Source organism: Coffea eugenioides, chromosome 6 (genome assembly GCF_003713205.1).
Source record: "Coffea eugenioides isolate CCC68of chromosome 6, Ceug_1.0, whole genome shotgun sequence".
In the NCBI taxonomy this organism is placed as follows: Eukaryota; Viridiplantae; Streptophyta; class Magnoliopsida; order Gentianales; family Rubiaceae; genus Coffea; species Coffea eugenioides.
In genome coordinates, this window is record NC_040040.1 from 10,754,841 (window position 1) to 10,775,391 (window position 20,551).

The following is a 20,551-nucleotide window of genomic DNA, read 5'->3' on the forward strand; positions in this document are numbered from 1 at the left end:
AACATCACCATCTTGTGGCCATGCTGCAGGAGGCTTTTTCAGGGCGTATAGCATGATTTATGTTCACGTGAAAAAGGAAACCAAGCAGCCGGGAAGAAGATTCACAAAATCACACGACCAAGCTCCACAAGTCGAGCAATTTAAGACATCAAAAGCTGTTTCTTTCCCAAGCCAAAAGGCAAAAAAATATAAAGGCAGAACACTTTCTCGAGCAGCCTTCACAGCTTCATACTCTTTCTCGAGCACTATTGAAGAATTGCTCCACAAGAGGTCAAGAATGCTTGAAAACTGTAAGCTTTGTAACGTAAAGCTAATACACAAGCAATTTTCATGGCTGATTAGGCCAAATAAGTCTAAAATACCGACTATTCAGCTTCTTGGAACCGTTGGTGTAAATTTGAAAGGCCGACTAACTCAGCTAAGGCTGCTTACTGGCCTCCTGCAAGGCCTTCTTTAATGAAAGGCAGAACAACAGAAGTTAATTCAGCTTGATGTGAAGTATAACTGTGGTCAGCACCTTCAATAATGTGCAACTTGTGATTTGGTATGATCTTTGCAAAATCCAAGGCATCTTCCACAGGGATAATTTCATCGGCAGACCCATGCACCGTTAATACCCTGTACAAACGCATATATTGAGTGGGTGTGCAGATAACAGTTACTCATTAATAGGAGATTAAAATCTATGCATCTGCCTCAACTACATTATCAATACATGTTAACAAAAATCCTATGTTATATATATGCAATTACATATTTAACCACCGATGTATCTCAGTTTCGGGTATTTCATGCTGTTCCCAAATTACGTAGAATTCTTTTCTCGCACTAGAAAACAAAATCACTTTACCTGCAGAAGCTTCATGAAAATCTTCAATTTTGTCGAACACCATTTCTGTGTTTTTGGTTCATGTGATTGAGGCGGTAATGGGATAACTTATGAAGGCTCAAAACAGGCAGGTCTAAAGCAGGCTAGTAAACAACGGGGTCTAAATAAGCTACTCTAACCTGCATTCTTTGTCAATTACAAGGCACGCCTCATGCATGTTTGTGTTCAGTCGATCCATCATGCTTTCCACCGTGACACGGTATTGAACATCACCTGCATAATGAAGAACTTCATTAGCTCCACTATGAGCAGGAGTAGAAAACCATACAACATGTATTACTAAAGAGAATAATGCTTTCAAAGCACTTGTAAAGCATCAGAAAGGAAAGATGAATTTGCAAACGGGGAATTCATTTGATAAACCGGAACTTTTTACTCCATGTAAAAATTGAATACTCGTGTAAAACAAGTAAAGCACAGAAAAATGCAACATGGGGTCCTAAGCAGTAGGTCCTGCTCATATTCTTTTTCCCTGAATTTAGAGCCATAAATAATCAGGTTGTGAACAGTCAGATGCTAGATAATCATTACAATGCGTTATTAAAATTACCAGCTCCACTTTTGACATCAATATGGCCATCTTTCTTGATTCTTTCCAAAAAGTCTTTTCCCAGTCGCTCCTCAATGCCCCTATCCAGTTTGTAACGGCCAGACACATTGATCACATTGCAAATATCATGATATTTAGATGCATATAGCAGCACAATATTGCCACCTGCAATTTAAAGCACCAAAAGTTGTATCATCTAGTCAAAACCAATTTAAAAAATTAAGCATAAATATACATGCACAGAGTTCTTATGATTTACAACTTATGTGCACGCATTAATTTCTATCAAATATGTTTCACACTATTTCAAAAAGTTTGCACACCTTTACTGTGCCCAAGAATTGCAGTAATCCTACGGTTGGCTGCAATGAAGTACTCAACCACAGATCGCAAGTCCTCAACCTCTCTCCAGTAGTTGCCATACTGAAATAAGCCTTCACTTTCTCTGGAAATGAATAATTGTGATGAGAGGTTAGTAGAATCTATCCATACAATTGCCAGAAATAAAAACTTTAACTAAATCTCAGGGTCCCTGAGGAAGAGGAGATCTAGCCAAAATAAAGCAAGTGCTAAACAGTACCCTTTTCATTGCATCAAACTGTCAGAAGCATAAAGAATTTCAGGCAAAATTAACATCTTGGAGCAGTATAAATTCCTAAATTAGATTGCACTGACCAATTAAGTATAGAGCTAATTAGCCAAACTCTTTATAATGGCCCAATTAAATAAGCTCTTTACAAATAATTATGTAATTAAACCAATTAATCACTAATGTACAAGGGTTGGTTACAACCCATAAGAACCCTAAAGCCATACTTTTTCAATTTAAGGTAAGTAAGAAATCAATGCTGGAGTGAAGGGAGCACATTACAAGTAGCTCATTAACCTGGGAAATCATGGCATTGAAAAGCACAGTATTAACCAATTAAAAGGTAGTATCCATTTGTTAGCTAGTGATGAAATTCCAGTATAACAAATGTGGCTGTTATTTGGACACAAATTCATCACGCAATGCTAAAGGATAATATTCGAAAACCTGTAGAACAGTGATTAAATGAACCACAGTGCTAAAGCTTACCCATTTCCAGCAAAGTCAAATCGAAATGCGCTAATTCCTTCTTTCTCTAGAGCAGCAGAAAAATTCATCATAGTCTCGTTCATCTGACAACACAAATGAAGATTAAAAGTTATCAATCTACAACTCAGTATATTACACACCATATGTTGGTTGTTGTGCCATATCACAAAAAAGATATTTTAGTCAAGTACTTGGTCTAAATTGCAAAAAGAAACAACAACAACAACAATAACAATATTAATAATAATACTAATAAAGGAAGAAGAAGAAAAGATGAAGGTAGTACACAATCTTAATTATATCCATTAAGACTCCCAAATAAACCAAGATGAGCTTATTATCACTGTTTTCAGACACTCAGGATCTCTAATAAACAATTTACTGCTTGAGTCTTACATCATCGCTTATCTTTTTTTGAAGAAGCGTCCTTGCACTTTCTTCTAAACTATAGACGAACTTCATTCACTTGCCTAAACTATACTACAAAACCACGTGAGCTTTATTAAGCCTTTTCAACCAAAGGAAGTCAAGTAAATCAGTATTAACAGCAAAAGATTGGGGTTACAAATGCCAGATTAGTTCTGTGTGCCACAAATAAACAAGTGCCCACCTAGCTTTCCGTCAATACAGAAATAAAGAAGGGGATGCAATTCAGTAATATTCCAGCTACCATTAGATCTAAAGAAAAAGAAAAAATAAAGACATTTGGTTTTGGAAAATTCAAAGATTGAACAAAGTTGTAACTGGAAGACGGAAGACAGTAAAAGTAGGTATCATGAGCAGAATAGAAGAGCTTCCAACCTTTGAGGATCGAAATCCATGACATAAGACTACAACATCTGCAGATCCAGCATCATGGAAGACGCCCACAAGCTTTTCACCATGTTTGTTCTGTAAAGTGACTTTCTGCTGCCTAGTTACTGCAACATTATAAGTATGGATCAATTCTTATACATGTATTACCATGCCAATGTAGATATATCTTCATATTAATAGCCTAGATCTCCACAAGATATGTTGCCGTGCAATTTGACAACACCTGCTTTCATGGCTAAATCCAGTCAAAACTCAAAACAGAACAAGAGTTGAATTTCCAGAGTCTGCCCATATAAACTGCTTAAACAGACTCAATGAAGTGCCACACAGCATTCCTCCAACTAAAGAAGTTAACAGCACGAATAAAACTCTCTAAACATAGAGCGGCGTGAAAGGAACAGTTTAACACAGCGAATTATTTAAGCTGATTTTAACTGTCTATTATTCCTAGCTTATTGGTTCAATATCTTGCATAACCACTCTGCGTACTAGTAGTTTCCATGATAAAGCTTCAGCCAGAAGTTATATTGATCCTCACATCCATAAACCATATTGCCTAGTATAATAGAAAAGCGGACTCGTATACTTTATTACTAAATATGAACAAGTATCTCTATGCTGAATTATACTTCCTTAAACAGCGAACCAAATCTTGGCGGTTTAAAAATTTGTCTTTTCATTCCTTCCCAAAAGCCATAGTACCACTCGTCTCTTTCCCCTCATCCTCTCTCCCGGGAAATGCAGAATTAGCTTAACCCTGTTTAATTTTTAAATCCATCAGTCAGTGTAATGCCCATAGTTTCAATTTGGTGTACAAAGTCATGCATTACATGCAAATGAATCATCAGAAAGTCAGCACACAAAAATAAAGCAGAAACCGGCAGACCGCATAGCCCACTGGCAGAAAAAGAAGGAGCAGCTTCAAGATGGAGACTTTTTGTGAATGTATAAAGAAAAACCCCGGAACAAGAGATTTTCAAGGATTCTCTTACCTGGGTTTTCTGACATGCTGATTGATGTTTTAGCTCTGAAGCTCTGATCGGGTGAAGGAATGAATCGGACCTGATTATTGGAAAGTTTTGATAGATGAGATTTTCTGGAAAAGAAAGAACATGGGAGGACCAGATTGAAATCACAGACCCTGGCTATTCCCATGTGTCTCTGACCAATTGGTAAGAGTAATGAATCCCCGTTAAAATGAAATTAAGAAGAATTTTACTATCCAAGAAAAAATGAAATTAAAAAAGAAATGAGAAAAAGAGAAGTACTAGTAGGGACTCATCTGGCCTGCTCTGTGATTTTAGCCGTCAATTCCTGCTTTGCTTGATCGGATTCTCACGACTGCAGTGGCTATCTTTCTTGTTTCTTGTTTACCAGCTCCTCGAGGATTGATTTGAGAGCTATTTTGACTGGTGGACGGATTTTATTCAGTGGCCCATTCTTTTACAGTCATTAGCAATAGAGAATCCTATTCTTCTCAATCTGGAGCCATGTTGACGCAGGCCCAAAATATATATATATATAGTGCAAATCATCATCACATGCCGATGCCCTTAGCAATCATTGTGCATAATTAATTATTTGCCGCTATACAAGGATAGTATTAATTATTTCCTAACGGATGACTGGTGAACTGATGATTAGTAGTGTTACTGACCTAGCCAGCCACTATAATACACTCCAATTCGAATGTTGAAGTCCTCTAACAAAATCTTGGCGATCAACCTACGGACATTGTTTTGGGCCCCCAGTCTGCATGTTAGCGACGTTGCCCCTGGCGACTAATTTCAGGAGTGATGGAACAAAGACTCGTCCATGTTTCCGGTTGCACCCTGTAATTTCTGGAGTGATCCATGCTGCATATATCCTATCCTATAGTTTGGTTGATTTTCATCCAAGGGGAAAGTATCCATTGCTATAACAAGTCTTTGGGGGAATTGTAATTAAGCCATCTTACAAATTACAGCAAGAAATTACGTTCACATGTCAAATCAGGTAGACCCACCATGTCCATGCTTGGGCCAGAACTCAGCAGCTTATACAAGAGCAACAAATGCCATATTGCAAGGACCAAAACTTAGAAGTTTGCCTACGAGTAACTATAGCCATTCGTGAGAATATATGTATGCTTGAAGTGATTGGTCATTAGCAGGGGTCTGGACTCTCAACTTGGCAAGGGTGCTTGAAGCTTCTTACCACCCTGCTGATAATTGTGGGATAGCGGAAAATACTTTGAAGTTAGGTACTACGCTATCCTAAAATGTAGAAGGGTGCGAATCAGAACTAGTGTGGGAACTTATCCTACTCTTAATTGTGCCATACAATTTAGAGGGTATAAGCAGCAATACATCTTTGGAGTCTTTAGTGTAGAAACCTGAATGCAAATGTACAATATTTTGCGCCAAGAACTACGGAGTAATTTGACAGTTCTACTCCTCGTATACACCAAAACGAAAATTGGGATAAATGCTGAACAAAAAGGACACTTTGTTGATTTTTCTGGTAGAAGAATCGGGAAGGGAGAAGCTGGAAGCAAAGATAAGGGACGTGAAGGTAATGAAAACCCAATCCCAGTTAAAAAGAGGAGATAAAAAATCCTTGCAAATCCTTGCTCCTGCATAGTCAAGGGACACCTAAGTGACTAGAAGACCATAATGTGACGTCGTATCTCATCCTATGTACGTTGTCAACTTGAGACTGAAGGTGCTTTTTCCCCAGTAACAGCATCAAAAAATCAAGTTTAACAGCAGCATTCGCTGAGATAACTTTTCATTGTGCCACAGGTATACAAAGACATCAAATGCATGACGCCATAACCAATATAGAAGAATATGTCGTTCAAAAAGTGACATTTCCAGCTTTATATGAGATAAACCACAGCACTTATGCAACAAGGCGGCAGCACGGGTGAATAACCCCTCTGTTGGGGTCATTAAAGGGCTTTCAAAGGTAAAATGTGGACTCTTCAAAAGGCAAAAAGAATTTCCCAAATTTACAACAATTAGGCCTACAAGAGAGGAACAAGAGTGACTGTCTATGATACAATTCAAGCACAAGGAAAAAACCCAATTCCAATCACTTCGCCAGAAGTGGCTTGTAATATCTGAAACGTGGTTATACAGCAAAGACAAATCAAGCCCTCCTTTTACTGAGGCGCCAAGAGTTAGGCTCATGATATCTGTCATAAAGTGGTTCAATCCGTTCTTGTCTCTTGCGCTTGCTCATCTTTGTGGGATCTGACACCTTGAAAAATCTCGGTGCCAGTTCAACAAGCCACTTTGGATCTATGACTGTTACCTCACGCATATACTCTTTTGTGGTCATCACCAGCTCATGGTAGATAACCCAATCAGGTTGTCTTTGAAAAAGGGCACTGCTTGGATGAATATAAACTGGTTGGTTCTCCACCAGGGTCCTATAACCCTCTTGTGGATCCTTCCTGGCAGCATGGAAGAAGAAGCCTGCTGTAATAGCCTTCCTAATCTTGGTGAAATTCTTTCCAGCACCCAAGACATCCAATTTATACCTGTACAAGAACAAAATTAATTTAGTAACACCATCCAAGGTTCTAAGTTACAGAGGAAACACGAAAAAAAACTGAGAATAACTGCATTACAGAAACATGTACACTAGGAATGGTTAAGCATACAAGCATGTCACAGAAATGTAACTACCAAAGTAACTGCTTGTTCACAAAAGATATGCAGTAGTATTTCTTCATCCGCATAAAAGGCAGATTGTTAACCAAGTTACTAAACCATGAGATACATAAATTTAACAAGGTTCCTTTACTATCAGGTTAAACTTGCCAAGGAGCAAAGAGAACACAGATCAAACAAATTAAAAAACAAAACAGTACCATATCTATAGCCTCAGTTAAGAAAACTTTCAAAGATTATAATGTGAACAGTCATAAACTTGAGCAGATTCCTAATCACCAACAGTGCACCAGTTTAAAGGATGGAAATACATACTTGTCCATGATGGAGAGAAGTTGCTTCCTAACATCCTGAGCTCTCCTCAAAGATCGGGACTGAACAAAGTTTTCAAAGCACCATGGACCAGAAAAGTTTTTTGCTTTCCAAGCCTCATAAACCGCAAGTAACGTCAAATGATCTCCCTCCGGCTGGAAAAATTTAGCCCTTTTCTGATCCGCTTGAGCCTGTTTTTCCCTTGGACGATAGAAGATATTTCCGGTTTGAATCATTGCAATTATTGTTAAAATCTCATCACTGCAACCAAGATCGACACTAGCTAGAAGCATCTTAGATAAAGGGGGATCAAGAGGAAATTCGGCCATTTTCCTGCCCAATTTAGTAAGAAGTCCCTCTTCATCCAAAGCTCCAAGACTGTAAAGTTGTTCCATGGCAGATATGAGGGCTTGAGGAGAAGGAGGGTCCATAAAATCGAAAGACAGAAGATCATTAATGCCCATAGCTTTCATATTAAGAGTAGTTGTCCCAAGATTAATCCTCTGAATTTCTGGAATTGTGGTGGGTGGCATTTCATTGTGGAATGCACTCTCTGTGTACAGACGATAACACTTTCCGGGTCCTGTACGTCCAGCACGTCCTGCTCTCTGTTTTGCTGAGGCTTGGGAAATTGGAGTTATCACCAACGAATCCAATCCTTGTTTAGGATTGTAAACATTCTGCTTGGCAAATCCAGGATCGATGACATAGAATATACCATCAATTGTCAACGAAGCTTCAGCAATGTTGGTTGCGACAACAACTTTTCTCTTTCCTAGAGGGGCTGGTTCAAAAATTCTTGATTGCATTTCACTTGGAAGGGCACTGTATACTGGTAAGATGATTAACTCGGGAACATTTTTACCCAGCCCTTTCATTCTCTCATAGAGACATTGACATGCATAATCGATTTCTTCCTGACCAGTTAAGAAGAGTAAAACATCACCTTCAGGCTCGGTCAAATGGATTTGCAAGACTGTAATTAGAGAAGCATCAAGGTAGTCACTTTCTGGCTGCTTAGTGTATAGTATTTCAACTGGAAAAGTTCTTCCGGGAATGGTGAAGATGTTACAGTTGAAGAAATAACCCGAGAATTTCTCAGCATCCAGTGTGGCAGACGTGACAATCAAACGAAGGTCGGGTCTCCGTTTCACAAGTTGCTTAAGCAGCCCAAAAAGCACATCAGTATGAATTGTCCTCTCATGAGCTTCATCCAGCATGATCACAGAATATTGAGACAAATTCTCATCAACCAGAATCTCCCTCAGCAACATGCCATCAGTCATATACTTGATGACAGTGTCAGGTCCAGTGCAATCCTCAAAACGGATAGCATACCCCACCTCTTCACCCAAACGGCAACCGAACTCCTCAGCGACCCTCTTAGCCACAGACATGGCAGCCACCCTCCGAGGCTGAGTGCATCCAATTTTACCCTTGGTAGTATATCCAGCCTCAGCTAAATACTGGGTAACCTGAGTCGTTTTGCCTGAACCTGTCTCACCAATCACAACCAAAACCTGATTATCATGGACAGCCTGTATTAACTCTTTCTTTAGCTTATAAATGGGCAGGCTCTGCCTTTGCTCCTGAATAGAAAGCTTGGATCTTTGCCCAAAAGTAAGAGCTTTTCCATAGGCATCCTTTTTCCATTCTGGCATGTCATATGCTGACAATCCAACACCCCTCAACTCTTGTGCCAAATGCCTCTCGCCTGTCTCAGGCATTGGGTCTTCCCATGGTCGATTCAAATCTTTTGGAATTGAATCCAGCATTGTCCTCTGCTGCTGCTCCCTTACTTCTCTTCTCTCTTTTATTAAAGCAGACTGAAGTGCAGCAGCACGACTCAATGAGCCCTCGGGATTCTTAAAGATCTTAACAGGAGACATGTCTATGGAGTAGCGACTCTGGCCTTGCAAGAAAGCTGGCTCATCTTCATTCAGCTCAATTTCTAGCTCCTCCTCGGCACCTTCCTCCTGATACATCAAACCATCTCCTTCATCATCATACATGGGATATTCTTTAACACCCAAAACCCCGGAAGCGATGAGTTGTTTTGCCTCCCATCTCTCAGGTGAACTCATTCTCTTCAACGGCCTCCTTGAAGGCATAGAATCATCTTCTTCATTGATTTTAATCCCTGAAAGCCCTGTTTTAGTCACAGGACCCCCATTACTATTTGGATTTGCTCTCAAACCATCATCTTCACCACTCTTCTTCAATGGCAACAAATCCTTGCCAGAATTTTGATCAACATCCCTCATTGACAAACTCAACTTCTGCCCATTCATGGAAATCACCTTCACATAAACTTCCTGATCCCTCTTTACAACATCCTTGGCATTAGTTATCCTCCTAGTTGCCATCTGAGAAACGTGGACCAATCCCTCCTTCCCTCTAAACTCATTCAGCTGAACGAAACAACCTGATTCCATCACCCTCGACACCCTCCCCTTATACACCTGATATAATTCTGGCTCACCTCCCATATGCCTGCCATTGTTCCTCTCCCTTCTTTCATTGTTATCAATATCTTCACGGTCATAGCCATCTCTCCCGCTCCTCTCATGTCGACTCTGCATGTGCCTTTTCCTAGTTTCATCATTATCGTAGCCATCATCCCTTTCTCTCTTCCTATCCCTATCCCTGTCCCTACCTCTATCTCGGTCGCTATCTCTATCCCTGCCCCTATCTCTATCTCTATCTCTATCTCTGTCTCTGTTTCCATCCCTTTCTCTTTCCCTCCTCCTGCCCCTATCTCTGTCCCGGTCCCTTTCTCGTCTATCCCTGTATCTATCTTCTTCTTTCTCTTCTTCCTCTCGCTGCTTACTCCTAGCTTCCAACTGAATCTCCCGCTCCAATTCCTTCACTTTCTCTCTACTATCTGCAATCTTCAAAGCTGAATACCCTGATTTCTTTTCCTCAACCTTAGGTTCCTTCTCGGACTTAGGTTTGGGAGGCAAAATAGCATGAATAATGGTCAGCAGAGTCCGGACAAAATAATCGGGCATCTCAGCACCATTCTCTTTAAGCTTAGCATCAAACTCATCCACATTCTCACAATTTCTACCAATTTCAGTAATAAATTCAGCTAAAACCTTCTCCCCAACACCTAAATGAGTCTCGAGTTCTGAACATACCTTAGAGACGAGCGAGAGATATTCTAATTCCTTCAGCCCAGGGCCGTCCCCCATCTCCACGACGTATGAACAGCCTCAATCAATCAAGTCTTCCAGAAAACCAGCAACCGGCAAGCCGATGAGAAACAAAACCCTAGCCAATCAACTGGAGTTCGCAACCTATCTTAATCAGGAGTCCCAATAAGGAACAAAACTTAATTTAATCTCTACAAAGAGTATTTATAGGCCGCCGGAGGAACGGTTCCCCCAAAAAACAAAAACACAAAAAAAAAAAAGAGAGAGAGAGAAAAAGGTTGGGATGGCGCGGTTTAAGATTCGTGATTTGTCCTCGTCGGAATTTGGGGTCTTGACTAATGCGCGGTTTCCGTTGTTTGCGTCGGTGGTGGTGTTTATTTATGAATCCAATACGGCAACGTTTTGGCCGCGTAGAATTTAGAAAAAAGTTTACTGTCAATTGATGCCCTAAATTATCAATATGCTTGTATTTAGTTATCTGTAGCAAATTTCTCAAATCGATTACAAGCCCATGCATTTTTATATGCCCTAAAAACTAAAAGGCCTTTAGTACCCCTAAATGAAAAAATAATTCTTGATGCAAATTTGTTGGACTAAACTAAAATCTTTTCCTAAAACAACACAATTAAATGTTAGTAAAGTCACTCAAAAAATACAACATCAAATAATGAAAATTAGAGGTTTAAAATACTTATCATATTCTAATTTTTTTTTTTAAGATGTAATATTTTCTTCAAATAATGAGGCCCAAATTCTTTTTAACACAGAAATGAGCTTCTAGCCTTCCCCAATGTTTGATGCATTTGGATCAGCCGTAGTTACCATATGGTTTTGAACTGAAAAAATTCATACCCTTTCTCAATTGGCATATTCCAATTTGTTTGCATCAATTTCGTTTTGTCAGTTCTTCAGGCCCATCATCTTTCTTACGAGTTTGGATTTAAACTTTTCAAAGTCAAAGCCCGCTGTACATAGCGTTATAGGTCTCGTAGGATAAGATCTATATCAAGGCCCAAAATCAAACCCAGGTCCATTTACTGTGTATGATCGTATGTTTCGATTTGAAATAAAACTTATCCATATATATATATTTAACCTGAATCCTGAATTTGATAGCGAAAACTTCTGACAGATTAGTAATCTAATAAATCAAGAGTAAGCACATCCTATCATTTTCTGATATTATTTTTCTTGAAAATTGCTTCTCAAGTACTCATAGTAGAAGATGAAGTCAGAATCGAAGCTGTTCCTTGTACTGACTAATTGTTTGTCATTAATTAGTTGGACCCTTCGATGGATGCAACGAGACGAACTGAAAGAGAATCTGAATCCCATCCCATCTCATTAATTTTTAGAGGAAAATGCATGCCGGGTATAGTTGACCGTCGGTTTCTTATTTCAAGAGTAGAAACAGGTAGTAGAATTCTTCCCTCATCACTAATACGTTGAAATTTGGTTGCAAAAGGTTGTAGCAATACATGAAAAGTCCCCCCCCCCCCCCCCTCTCTTGTTTGTTGTTGGCAGCGACTTTGCTACGTGAAAAAGTCTCGTAGAAAGAAGTCAAGAACAGAGATTTTTATCTTATTTTAGGAAGTATTTCAGGACAAGATTAATTGAGGGGAAAACAAGTGACTGGAATTAAAAGATTTATCTTTGTTTCGTTCCCTAACTTCAACTTGATAGTTACATAGACTCAAAATATTGATCCAAAGATAGAGATCCCACGAAATAGAATTCCAAAAAGTTTCACAGCGAGTAAAAACTTGTGTATAATATTTTGATTGTTTCAAAAAAAGAGTGAAAACCCTGTGGAACGTAAGAAGCATCAAGCTAAATCATAAAAAAGAAACAAGTTTTAGGAATAACATCTACAACGAGACAAAATTTTACAATACCTAAGAAAAGGTAATTACATTCTGAATTGCTACTTTTTTATATTTTCCTTGTAAGATTTGAGACTGCCAAACAATGTGGTAATACCCAAACCATTTGACCAATAACTGTAGAACATAGGAAGCAAGATGAAATGCGTAATGTTTGGCTTTAGAACTAGATCTTGTAACAAAACTATAATTACATCAACGGTTCTGACTAGTTGGTTACCAACGCAATAAAAACTAGAGAATAGTAATACTAAAATCAGCAGCAAATGGAGCCATAAATTCCCAAAAGATAAACCAAGCAAGCAAAATTTTACTTTTGTCAGTTGTGACAAATTTTCCTCTCTCTCTCTCTCTAAAAGCTTCTTAGAAGTTTAGGTTACCCATTTGGCAATCTTTAATATGGTTATATTGAAAGTAAAAAATTGCATTGTTTTCATACATTCGAATTCAGAAAATACATAGAGTTCCATATGAAGCATAGTTATAAAAATCGGCCCACCCGGTGGTTTAGCCGGTCAATCTTGTGAACCAGCAATCGAGTCGAGTTGGGTCAAAAGTTAGACTAAATAGAGATTAAATCCATTGACTAGCCAATAACTCGATGGCTCAACTGATAAAATTAAAAAAAAAAATCGCATATTGAACAACAAATTCAAAACTTATATTATTGCTATAATTCAAAATATATTACCATATTATATTATACAATTACTAGTTGAATCGGTCAACTCGCGGTTGGACTGATAACCCGTTGAATCAATCATCTCTTCGAATTGAGGTTCAGGTCGGATTTTATAACTATGACGTGAAGTGTGCATGAAAACCTCTTTAGATTGAGATTAAATTATCATCTTCCCAAAAAGACTAAGCAAATGCAAATAAAAAAGTAAATTCTGAACATTTAGGCATAGCAATAAGACTTCATCACCCTAAACAAGTCCGTGCTAGTTTAGGCCTCTCAATTTATGAAATTTCCTATAACGAACACCTAAAATCACAAACTCTTCCTTGTTAGTCAAGCAAAACATTAAATTTAGTTCATTTTCCATTGAGAAATGTCTATAGGCTTAAGATATGTCCACAAATGGAAAGTCAATCTTTTCCTAGAATATTCATACTTGATCTTGTAGCCACACAAGTTGTGGTCCTTGCTATATAGGCTACGGATGAGCTACAGCATGCTGACTAATATCTTGGCACAGCTTCAAACATCCGATGATGTACAATGATGGGCCATAATCCGAAGCACGAGTTTGACAAGACTTTTCTCTATTTGCTAGACACTGTGTATAATGTGATCCCCTATTTATGTATGTGTGTAGTCCTGATAATGTAATCAGGCGGGTCTGTATACGTTACCTAGGTCCAAGAAACGTGGACATTGGTGAACGTTCATTCTAGAGAACTTCAAAATATGAACGGGAGCCCGCGGCATAATATCTAATAAACGAAACTCTGCATAATACCCGCATCTGAATTCAAATCTCAAACCAAGAAAATGATGCTCACTTTGTTTTTTTTTTTTTTTTTTTAATGAATATAGCTGGTGTCTGCTAAACTTGTAGATTTTTTCTTACGAGGGCTGTCAAGCTTCTAAAATAAGAATCCAATTTACTGGAGAATAAAAAATGTAGGGGTAAAAATAAGGCTGCCATAAAGGAAGGGTACAATACAACCTTCCCTAGAAAATGTAGAAGAACATTAAAACAAAAAAGAGTCAATTGCAGTTTTGGTATCCAAAATTTGACCTAGAGCGATTCTAGTACCCAAATATTAAATAAAAACAAATTTAGTAACCATTGTTATAATATTTAACACATTTGGACACTTGATAGATTTTTTCAAATTCCTTCTAGAAAAGTTGTGTGATGTCATGTACTCGGCAACGAAATTGTAAGAAATTTCATGTTTATCCCTAATTGAAGGCTCTTCAAATTGTTGCTTCAAACTCTTTTTGTGAAACTAAATTTTACAAATTTTTTCTTAATTTCATGGATGAATTCATAAAGGCACGACTGAAATATGGGTCTCAAACTCTTTTTTTTTTTTTTTTTTTTTGTTATTAGAGGATGTAGAAAAGAGAAGAGAGGAGAGGAGATGGGAGTTTTAATCGTGTATGATTAGTTCGATTGAGTATTTTCTATTCTAGCGGCTTCAAGGTTGGTCTTCTTTGTACGGAAAGGAGATTCAGGTCTATGGGTAGGATACTTTCTATTTGTAAGGTATCTTTATGAGAAAATTGCCGATTTAGTCCACACATTTTTGACAAAAAACTTTTTGAGTCCCTCGCATATAAAATTGGCCAAAATAATCCCTTAAATATAAACATTTTGCCTCTTTGGTTCCAAAACTCATTTTTGCTCATTTTTTCAGTCAAAAAGATGCATGCTTACCTCATGTGCCCATAATTGCGAAGACAAAATGAAGCATGTGATTTCCATTTCAGTTGTAGATGTAACCAATTTATTAGTAAAAATATGGTAGAAAGGTTTAGTGCATAAAATTGATTGTATAGCACCACCAATGAACATAAGAATAGGCGATATTCATTGGGTGAAGAGTACCCCATAGAGTAAAAACTTCCATAACCAATTGACCAAAATGAGGATCCCAAATTGCATGAGTAGGAAGTCTTATGTGTAAAGAATTTGGTGGGTGAAAATTGAGAAAGGGAAGTCATGTGGTTTTTTTTTTTGGGTGAAAGGAAATGAATTTTATTCCAGTTAGCCCTAAAATTATGAATATGCGAGGCAGGCATGCATTTTTTTTTTGGCCAGAAAACTAGGAAAAAAAAATGAGTTTTGGGACCAAAAGTACAAAAATTGTTATATATGAGGGACTAGTTTGGTTGATTTCAAATATGGTGGACTAAAAAAGTTTTTTCTAAAAATGTGAGGGACTAATTTGACAAATTTCTCTATCTTGTATGATCAAATCAGTTGGGCAGAAGAGGTAATCTAACGAAGAGGGAGGATACGGGAAAATTTCTAATTTTGAAATGTAGATAATTCAGGGGTGGTGTTGTATATCACCAAGATAATTTTCTTCACTTTAATTGTGTCTAACAAAATTTTCAGGTTTTGAGAAAAAATGGTTGATTAGATACAAAAAAACTTTAGTAACTATTACTAGCTATCACTAATCATTTTCTCCCAATTTTTTTTTCCTTAATAACCAAATGTTTTTTCTTTACCTCACTTTCCCTCTAACTTAAAAACGTCTTAAGCTTGCCTTAATAATGCCCAAGAGGTAAACGAGCGGCCCATAAATGGGTTTGCCTGTCGCTAAGGTTCAATGCCTTTCTAGGACACAGAACTAACTTAGGAATATGCATACAATTAAGCATAGTTGTGGTCCATGCCGAGCTGAGGATGATCAAATAAATGGAGGAAATTGTTGCTGCTGTTTAATCATTAATGGTGGCTGTACTTAAAAAGAAGAGAACGCTTTCTGTCTTCATTGTTGTGGACGCCAGAAATTTTGCGCGTTGTTGGCTGGTGGACGCTATATCGATCCTCATGCTGGTGGTTGGTGGCTGGTGACCAGAATTTTTATTTAAGAGAGACCAACGTATACATGATACTACAAATCTACCTTATCTCAAGTCAAAATTTTATTAATCTTGTAAGGTAATACAAGTATTGAAAGGGAAAGATGTTGGCAATAATTGTGAGATATAAGGTTTGAACTCTTTTTTTGAACTCGAGTTTTATTAAGTTTTCTATATTCCAAGACTAATAGTAGCGCAACTTTGTATCGATACCATTTTTTAATCTATGTTAAATTGATTTGTACAAAAAAAAAAACTCTTTTAAACAAAGATATTCAAGATTGAAGAATAAGTGCTTGCAAGATATCCTTCAATTGAAAATGTTCCAAGAAAAAAAAAAAAGAAAAACTTTAAGTTAGAAGTTAGATTCTGACTGACTCAACATTGAAATGAAATTTGTTCTTTCACCAATTTACATCTCACGCCTTATTGTTAATTTTCCTATTTATTATACATTTTTCTAATGTTAAAAATTCAATTTGGCTAGGTGTTATCTTTTTCTCTTAGAAAAGTATAGCTAATTTGAAAATATATCTAAATGCAAGGATATTGTGATCGCATATATTTATATGGTAAGTTAACTACTGCAATTTAGATACGTTGACGTGTGCCCGAAAAAAAAAAATCTTAATACTCATACAAGATTTACCTCATTTGTTATCCATTTTTTTAGTTCCTTAATAATTAATTATATATGAAATTTACCTGCCTTATTTATCTCTTAACCTTATTTTTTATCTCATAAAATAGATAACATGTCCTCGTGACCCCAAACAAGTCGTCCTGTTCTAGTTTAAGCTAGGGCTGCAAACGAATCGAGCCGCTCGCGAGCGGCTCGAGTCAAGCTCGAGCTCGAGCTCGAGCTCAGAATATTAAGCTCGTTAGCTCGCGAGCCGGCTCGCGAGCTTGGGTATATATATATATTTTTTATTTTTATTTTTATTTAATAATAAAATTACGTATATTATATATATATATTTTTATTTTTTTATTTTCATAGTAAAATTACGTATATATCCTTAATATTTTATAATTTATTAAGAAAAAAATATTATTTTATTTATTTTTTTAAAAATAATAATTATTTTTTATTTTTTTTCGAGCTCGAGCTCGAGCTCGATCGACTTGATTCGAGTCGAGCTCGTCGAGCTCGAGCTTGGTAAAATTTAGTCGAGGCTCGGCTCGATTAGCTCAAAGCTCGACTCGGCTCGGCTCGTTTGCAGCCCTAGTTTAAGCCTCTCGATTCATCAAATTTCCTATCACAAAAACCCAAAATCACAAACACCTTGCCGTTAATTAAGCCAAGCAAAACATCAAAATTGGTTTGCTTTCCTTCATTTTCCGTTGAGAAATTTCTTTAGGCCTTAGACATTTCCACAAAGGGAAAGTCAATAGCTTTCCCCATCATTTCCGAGAATATCCGTACATGATACTGTAACCACGCCAGTTGTGGACCTAGCGGTATAGTCTAGACATGAGCTCCAGAATGCTGATGCATATGCATAGCTCAGTTTCAAAGTTCAAACAAGCATCCCATCATTTACAATGATGGGCCATAATCTGAAGCACGAGTTTGACAATACTTTTGTGTATGTGTTAGATCTTGGAGGCTCTGTCCTCCTGATTATACATGTAGTCCAGATCATATAGTCCAGCATGTGCATGATTGCGTCCCCTGCTGCAAGAGCGTAGTGATTGATGAATATTCTCATTCTTGAAAACTTCCCAGTAAAAACAGGAGATCGCGACATAAAATTTAGAAAACGAGACTCTGCATAATGCCACATCTGAATTCAAATCTGAAACCAAGAAAATGATGCTCATTTCCTTTTTTTCAATGAACATGACTGATGTTCTACTAAACTGGCTGTCAAGTTTTTAAATTAAGAATCCAATTTATTGGAGAATAAAAAAAAAAATTTAAGGGTAAGTAAGTATAAGACCGCCATATGTGAAGGCTACCTACCACTCTTCATTGGATTTGTTTCTATTGATCTCTCCATTTAAGTATATTTAAATTATTATAACTTTATAAAATCATCCGATTTTGTCATTAATTTTCTTTTGATCTGTAGATCAACATACTAAAAATGATATTCTTTTGAGAATATTTTTGGCATTCGATTTATACGAAAATATTTGAACAGTGAAAGATGAGTCAAAATTGTATCAAAGAGTTACAGCGATTAATCATATGGCAAAATTTAGCCAATTTCATATCAAATTTTATGTATAACTTACACAAGTGACGAAATATATTATGAACGATGTTAATTTTTTTAAAATAATTTTTTAATTAATTTGGTTGGGGCGTAATGGAGAGAAATTCTCCTCATTGCAATGGAGAGTATTTCTCCTTCACCCCCAATACGACCTCCCCTACAACTAGAAATTTTAAGAGAATAGATTTAAAAACAAATTACTATAAACAGAGGGAAAATAAGGCTGCGGTAAATGGTGGCTGAAATCAGATCCTCAACTGTTTGATTGTAAACTTAATTCAATCTGAGGAACCAAATGCAGGTGGAAGATGCTATGGACTTTTCAGAATCTTCTGTTCTGGCGACTTCAAGTTTGGTCTTCTTTGTACGGAAAGAAGAAGATTCAGTGTTCTTCTGGCCTATGGGTATGATACTTCGATTTTAAGGTATCTTTATTATAACACCCACTTGTATAAAATAAGTTGGCCAGAAGGAGATGAGAAACTTTCTAATTCTGAATTCTAGACAATTCAGGCATGGTGGTGTTGTACATTTCATAAAATGGAGTCAACAAAGATTAATTCAGATTCCATGAATTTCAACTTTTTGGTTCTAATTCTTGTTGATTTAAGTTTTGCAAGTACTTATACAAATTTTCAAAGTTTTGTAAGCGTCTAATTTCGTTCGACTTATAGCCATTAGAACCCGGCGTCTACTGACATATTAGAATATTGTTTGGTTCGAGCATATTGCCGTCCATGCCAAGTAGAGGATGATCAAACAAGTGGGTGTAATTTTATTTTTTTTTGTCGACACGATAGATTTTATGTTACAATTACTCCTACTCTACACTAGGGGGAGGGGATACCTAAACAACTAAAGGAGAATTCAGTGAATCACCACCCGTGAATACCTATGCACCCGCTGGCGAAATGTTTTCAAGAAAGCCTGGTTATTAGAATACAGGCGGCCAAATAGAGCTTTAAAGCTCTCTTAGTTAAACAAATGGGGGTAATGTTGCTATTTAATGGTTGTTATACTTGAAAAATGAGAACGCAGTTTCTGTCTTTATTATTGTGGACGGAAGGAATTTGCGTTGTGGTACCATATTGAGAATCGAATAATAATTCATTCCACAAGATTTTAGATTCATGGCCATTCAACAGTCATGATGTTTACATTGTCCAGATTTTTTTGATCCCAGTGTTTTCAGGTCCAAGAAAATGGTGGCCTGTGAGAACTTTTTGAAACATAAACACGTCCAAATTTTCTCCGTAGATAGAGCAAAATTTGTATTTGCAAAATGCACAATTCTGACTTGCATACTCCATGCAGCAAAATGTGCTATGTCCTCACGCTGGTGGTTGGTGGATGGTGACCTGTAGAGATGTCTTCTGACCCTTCAGTTTGCATTTTGAAGTCTGTAAAATTGCCTTCTGAATTTATGGCCTGATGACAAGTGCATAGGCAACAAATTGGTGTTAAAAAAAAGAAAGCCACCTAAAAAAAAAATGGGGAAAAAGAAGGACGGAATCCACAAGAAGTGGGTGATGGAGGCTGGCAAGGCTGCAATCAAATATAGCCTTACATCAACAACGACTTCAGAAATGAAAAGGTCTGTCAAAGCTAATTGCCTTATTTCCTTGCGCTAAAGTAAAATGGCTGCTGTATTACGAGTCGTTTATCGCAAATTAAATAAATCTAAGGAAGATTCATCTCGACCAATTAAATGTTCATTTTAAGGCTTTTCTTGGAAGGACAGTCGATTATTGGTCTAGAAATGCAAATAAATTACACACGGTTAATTTTGTTTTCTAAAAGTTTTGAGGCCAATAGCTTATGGAATATCAATTATTAGAAGGTCAAGAATTAGAATCCTTGGCATATTTGAAGTTCAATCGATTTCTGCTAGTCAATTCATTTGCGTCCATCTCAGCGGGACACAATTTCTCCCCCGGCCCCCGGGGACGTGCTCAGTTCCACTTCCATCTCATGAAAATCAGTGATTTACCGGCGAGCCAAGGAAATATCATGATGCAGCTGCTCATTGAATCCTCCCTTGAAATTTCTGACAATTTCACCTCGTTTCGTCTCTACGAGATTTTAAATATTATATTTACCTCTCATTATTTTGGAGTTCGTCCATTTATCCAAAAAATTAATTAACCCTTCCATTAACTTTTTGTAGCCTGCTATACATGATTGATTATCACTATAAATTTCTATCTTTTATGTGATGCATTTGCGAGTTGATTTTTAGTTGGATTTGTTATATGAATTTTCTATAAGCCATGGGAAGAATGATTTGAGAATGAGAAATCACAGTCTTTAGTATTTCATATGAATTATTTATGAGTATGGATTGACATTATTGTCATGCTAAAATTGCAAACCAGGGAGGTAAATGTAATATAGAAAACTACAAGGGAGCCAAGAGAAATTATTGTTAGAAACCTCA

General features: G+C 37.2%; 2 protein-coding genes across 5 annotated transcripts; both read right to left on the reverse strand.

The window, feature by feature from the left end:
* Positions 1-120: 120 nt before the first annotated feature.
* On the reverse strand, positions 121-4,818 carry LOC113774661. 4 transcript variants are annotated; one of them, XM_027319251.1, is made up of 8 exons: positions 4,602-4,818; positions 4,326-4,494; positions 3,319-3,437; positions 2,518-2,600; positions 1,763-1,884; positions 1,440-1,604; positions 1,009-1,102; positions 121-618 (listed from the first exon to the last, which is right to left on the reverse strand). In XM_027319251.1, the coding sequence occupies exons 2-8, from the start codon at positions 4,486-4,488 to the stop codon at positions 429-431; spliced, it is 936 nt and encodes a 311-aa protein (XP_027175052.1). In that variant the 5' UTR covers positions 4,489-4,494; positions 4,602-4,818; the 3' UTR covers positions 121-428. The 4 variants fall into 4 exon arrangements, with proteins under 4 accessions (XP_027175052.1, XP_027175056.1, XP_027175055.1 ...); XM_027319255.1 differs by having other exon boundaries at positions 4,326-4,395; positions 4,621-4,817; XM_027319254.1 differs by having other exon boundaries at positions 4,326-4,395; positions 4,616-4,817.
* A 1,352-nt stretch (positions 4,819-6,170) lies between these two features.
* LOC113774659 (probable pre-mRNA-splicing factor ATP-dependent RNA helicase DEAH5) lies at positions 6,171-10,779 on the reverse strand. Its single transcript, XM_027319249.1, has 2 exons — positions 7,308-10,779; positions 6,171-6,859 (listed from the first exon to the last, which is right to left on the reverse strand). The coding sequence occupies exons 1-2, from the start codon at positions 10,496-10,498 to the stop codon at positions 6,466-6,468; spliced, it is 3,585 nt and encodes a 1,194-aa protein (XP_027175050.1). The 5' UTR covers positions 10,499-10,779; the 3' UTR covers positions 6,171-6,465.
* Positions 10,780-20,551: the final 9,772 nt, after the last annotated feature.

Bases quoted from the DNA above. Each gene is read 5' to 3' on its own strand.
- LOC113774659 (XM_027319249.1), bottom strand. From the start codon at position 10,498: ATGGGGGACGGCCCTGGGCTGAAGGAATTAGAATATCTCTCGCTCGTC. The intron at 6,860-7,307 runs GTATGTATTTCC...GTTCTTGTACAG, and splicing joins CTTCTCTCCATCATGGACAA to GTATAAATTGGATGTCTTGG.
- LOC113774661 (XM_027319251.1), bottom strand. From the start codon at position 4,488: ATGGGAATAGCCAGGGTCTGTGATTTCAATCTGGTCCTCCCATGTTCT. The intron at 1,885-2,517 runs GTAAGCTTTAGC...ATTCATTTCCAG, and splicing joins TTTGACTTTGCTGGAAATGG to AGAAAGTGAAGGCTTATTTC. The intron at 1,103-1,439 runs GTAATTTTAATA...TTCATTATGCAG, and splicing joins TGATGTCAAAAGTGGAGCTG to GTGATGTTCAATACCGTGTC.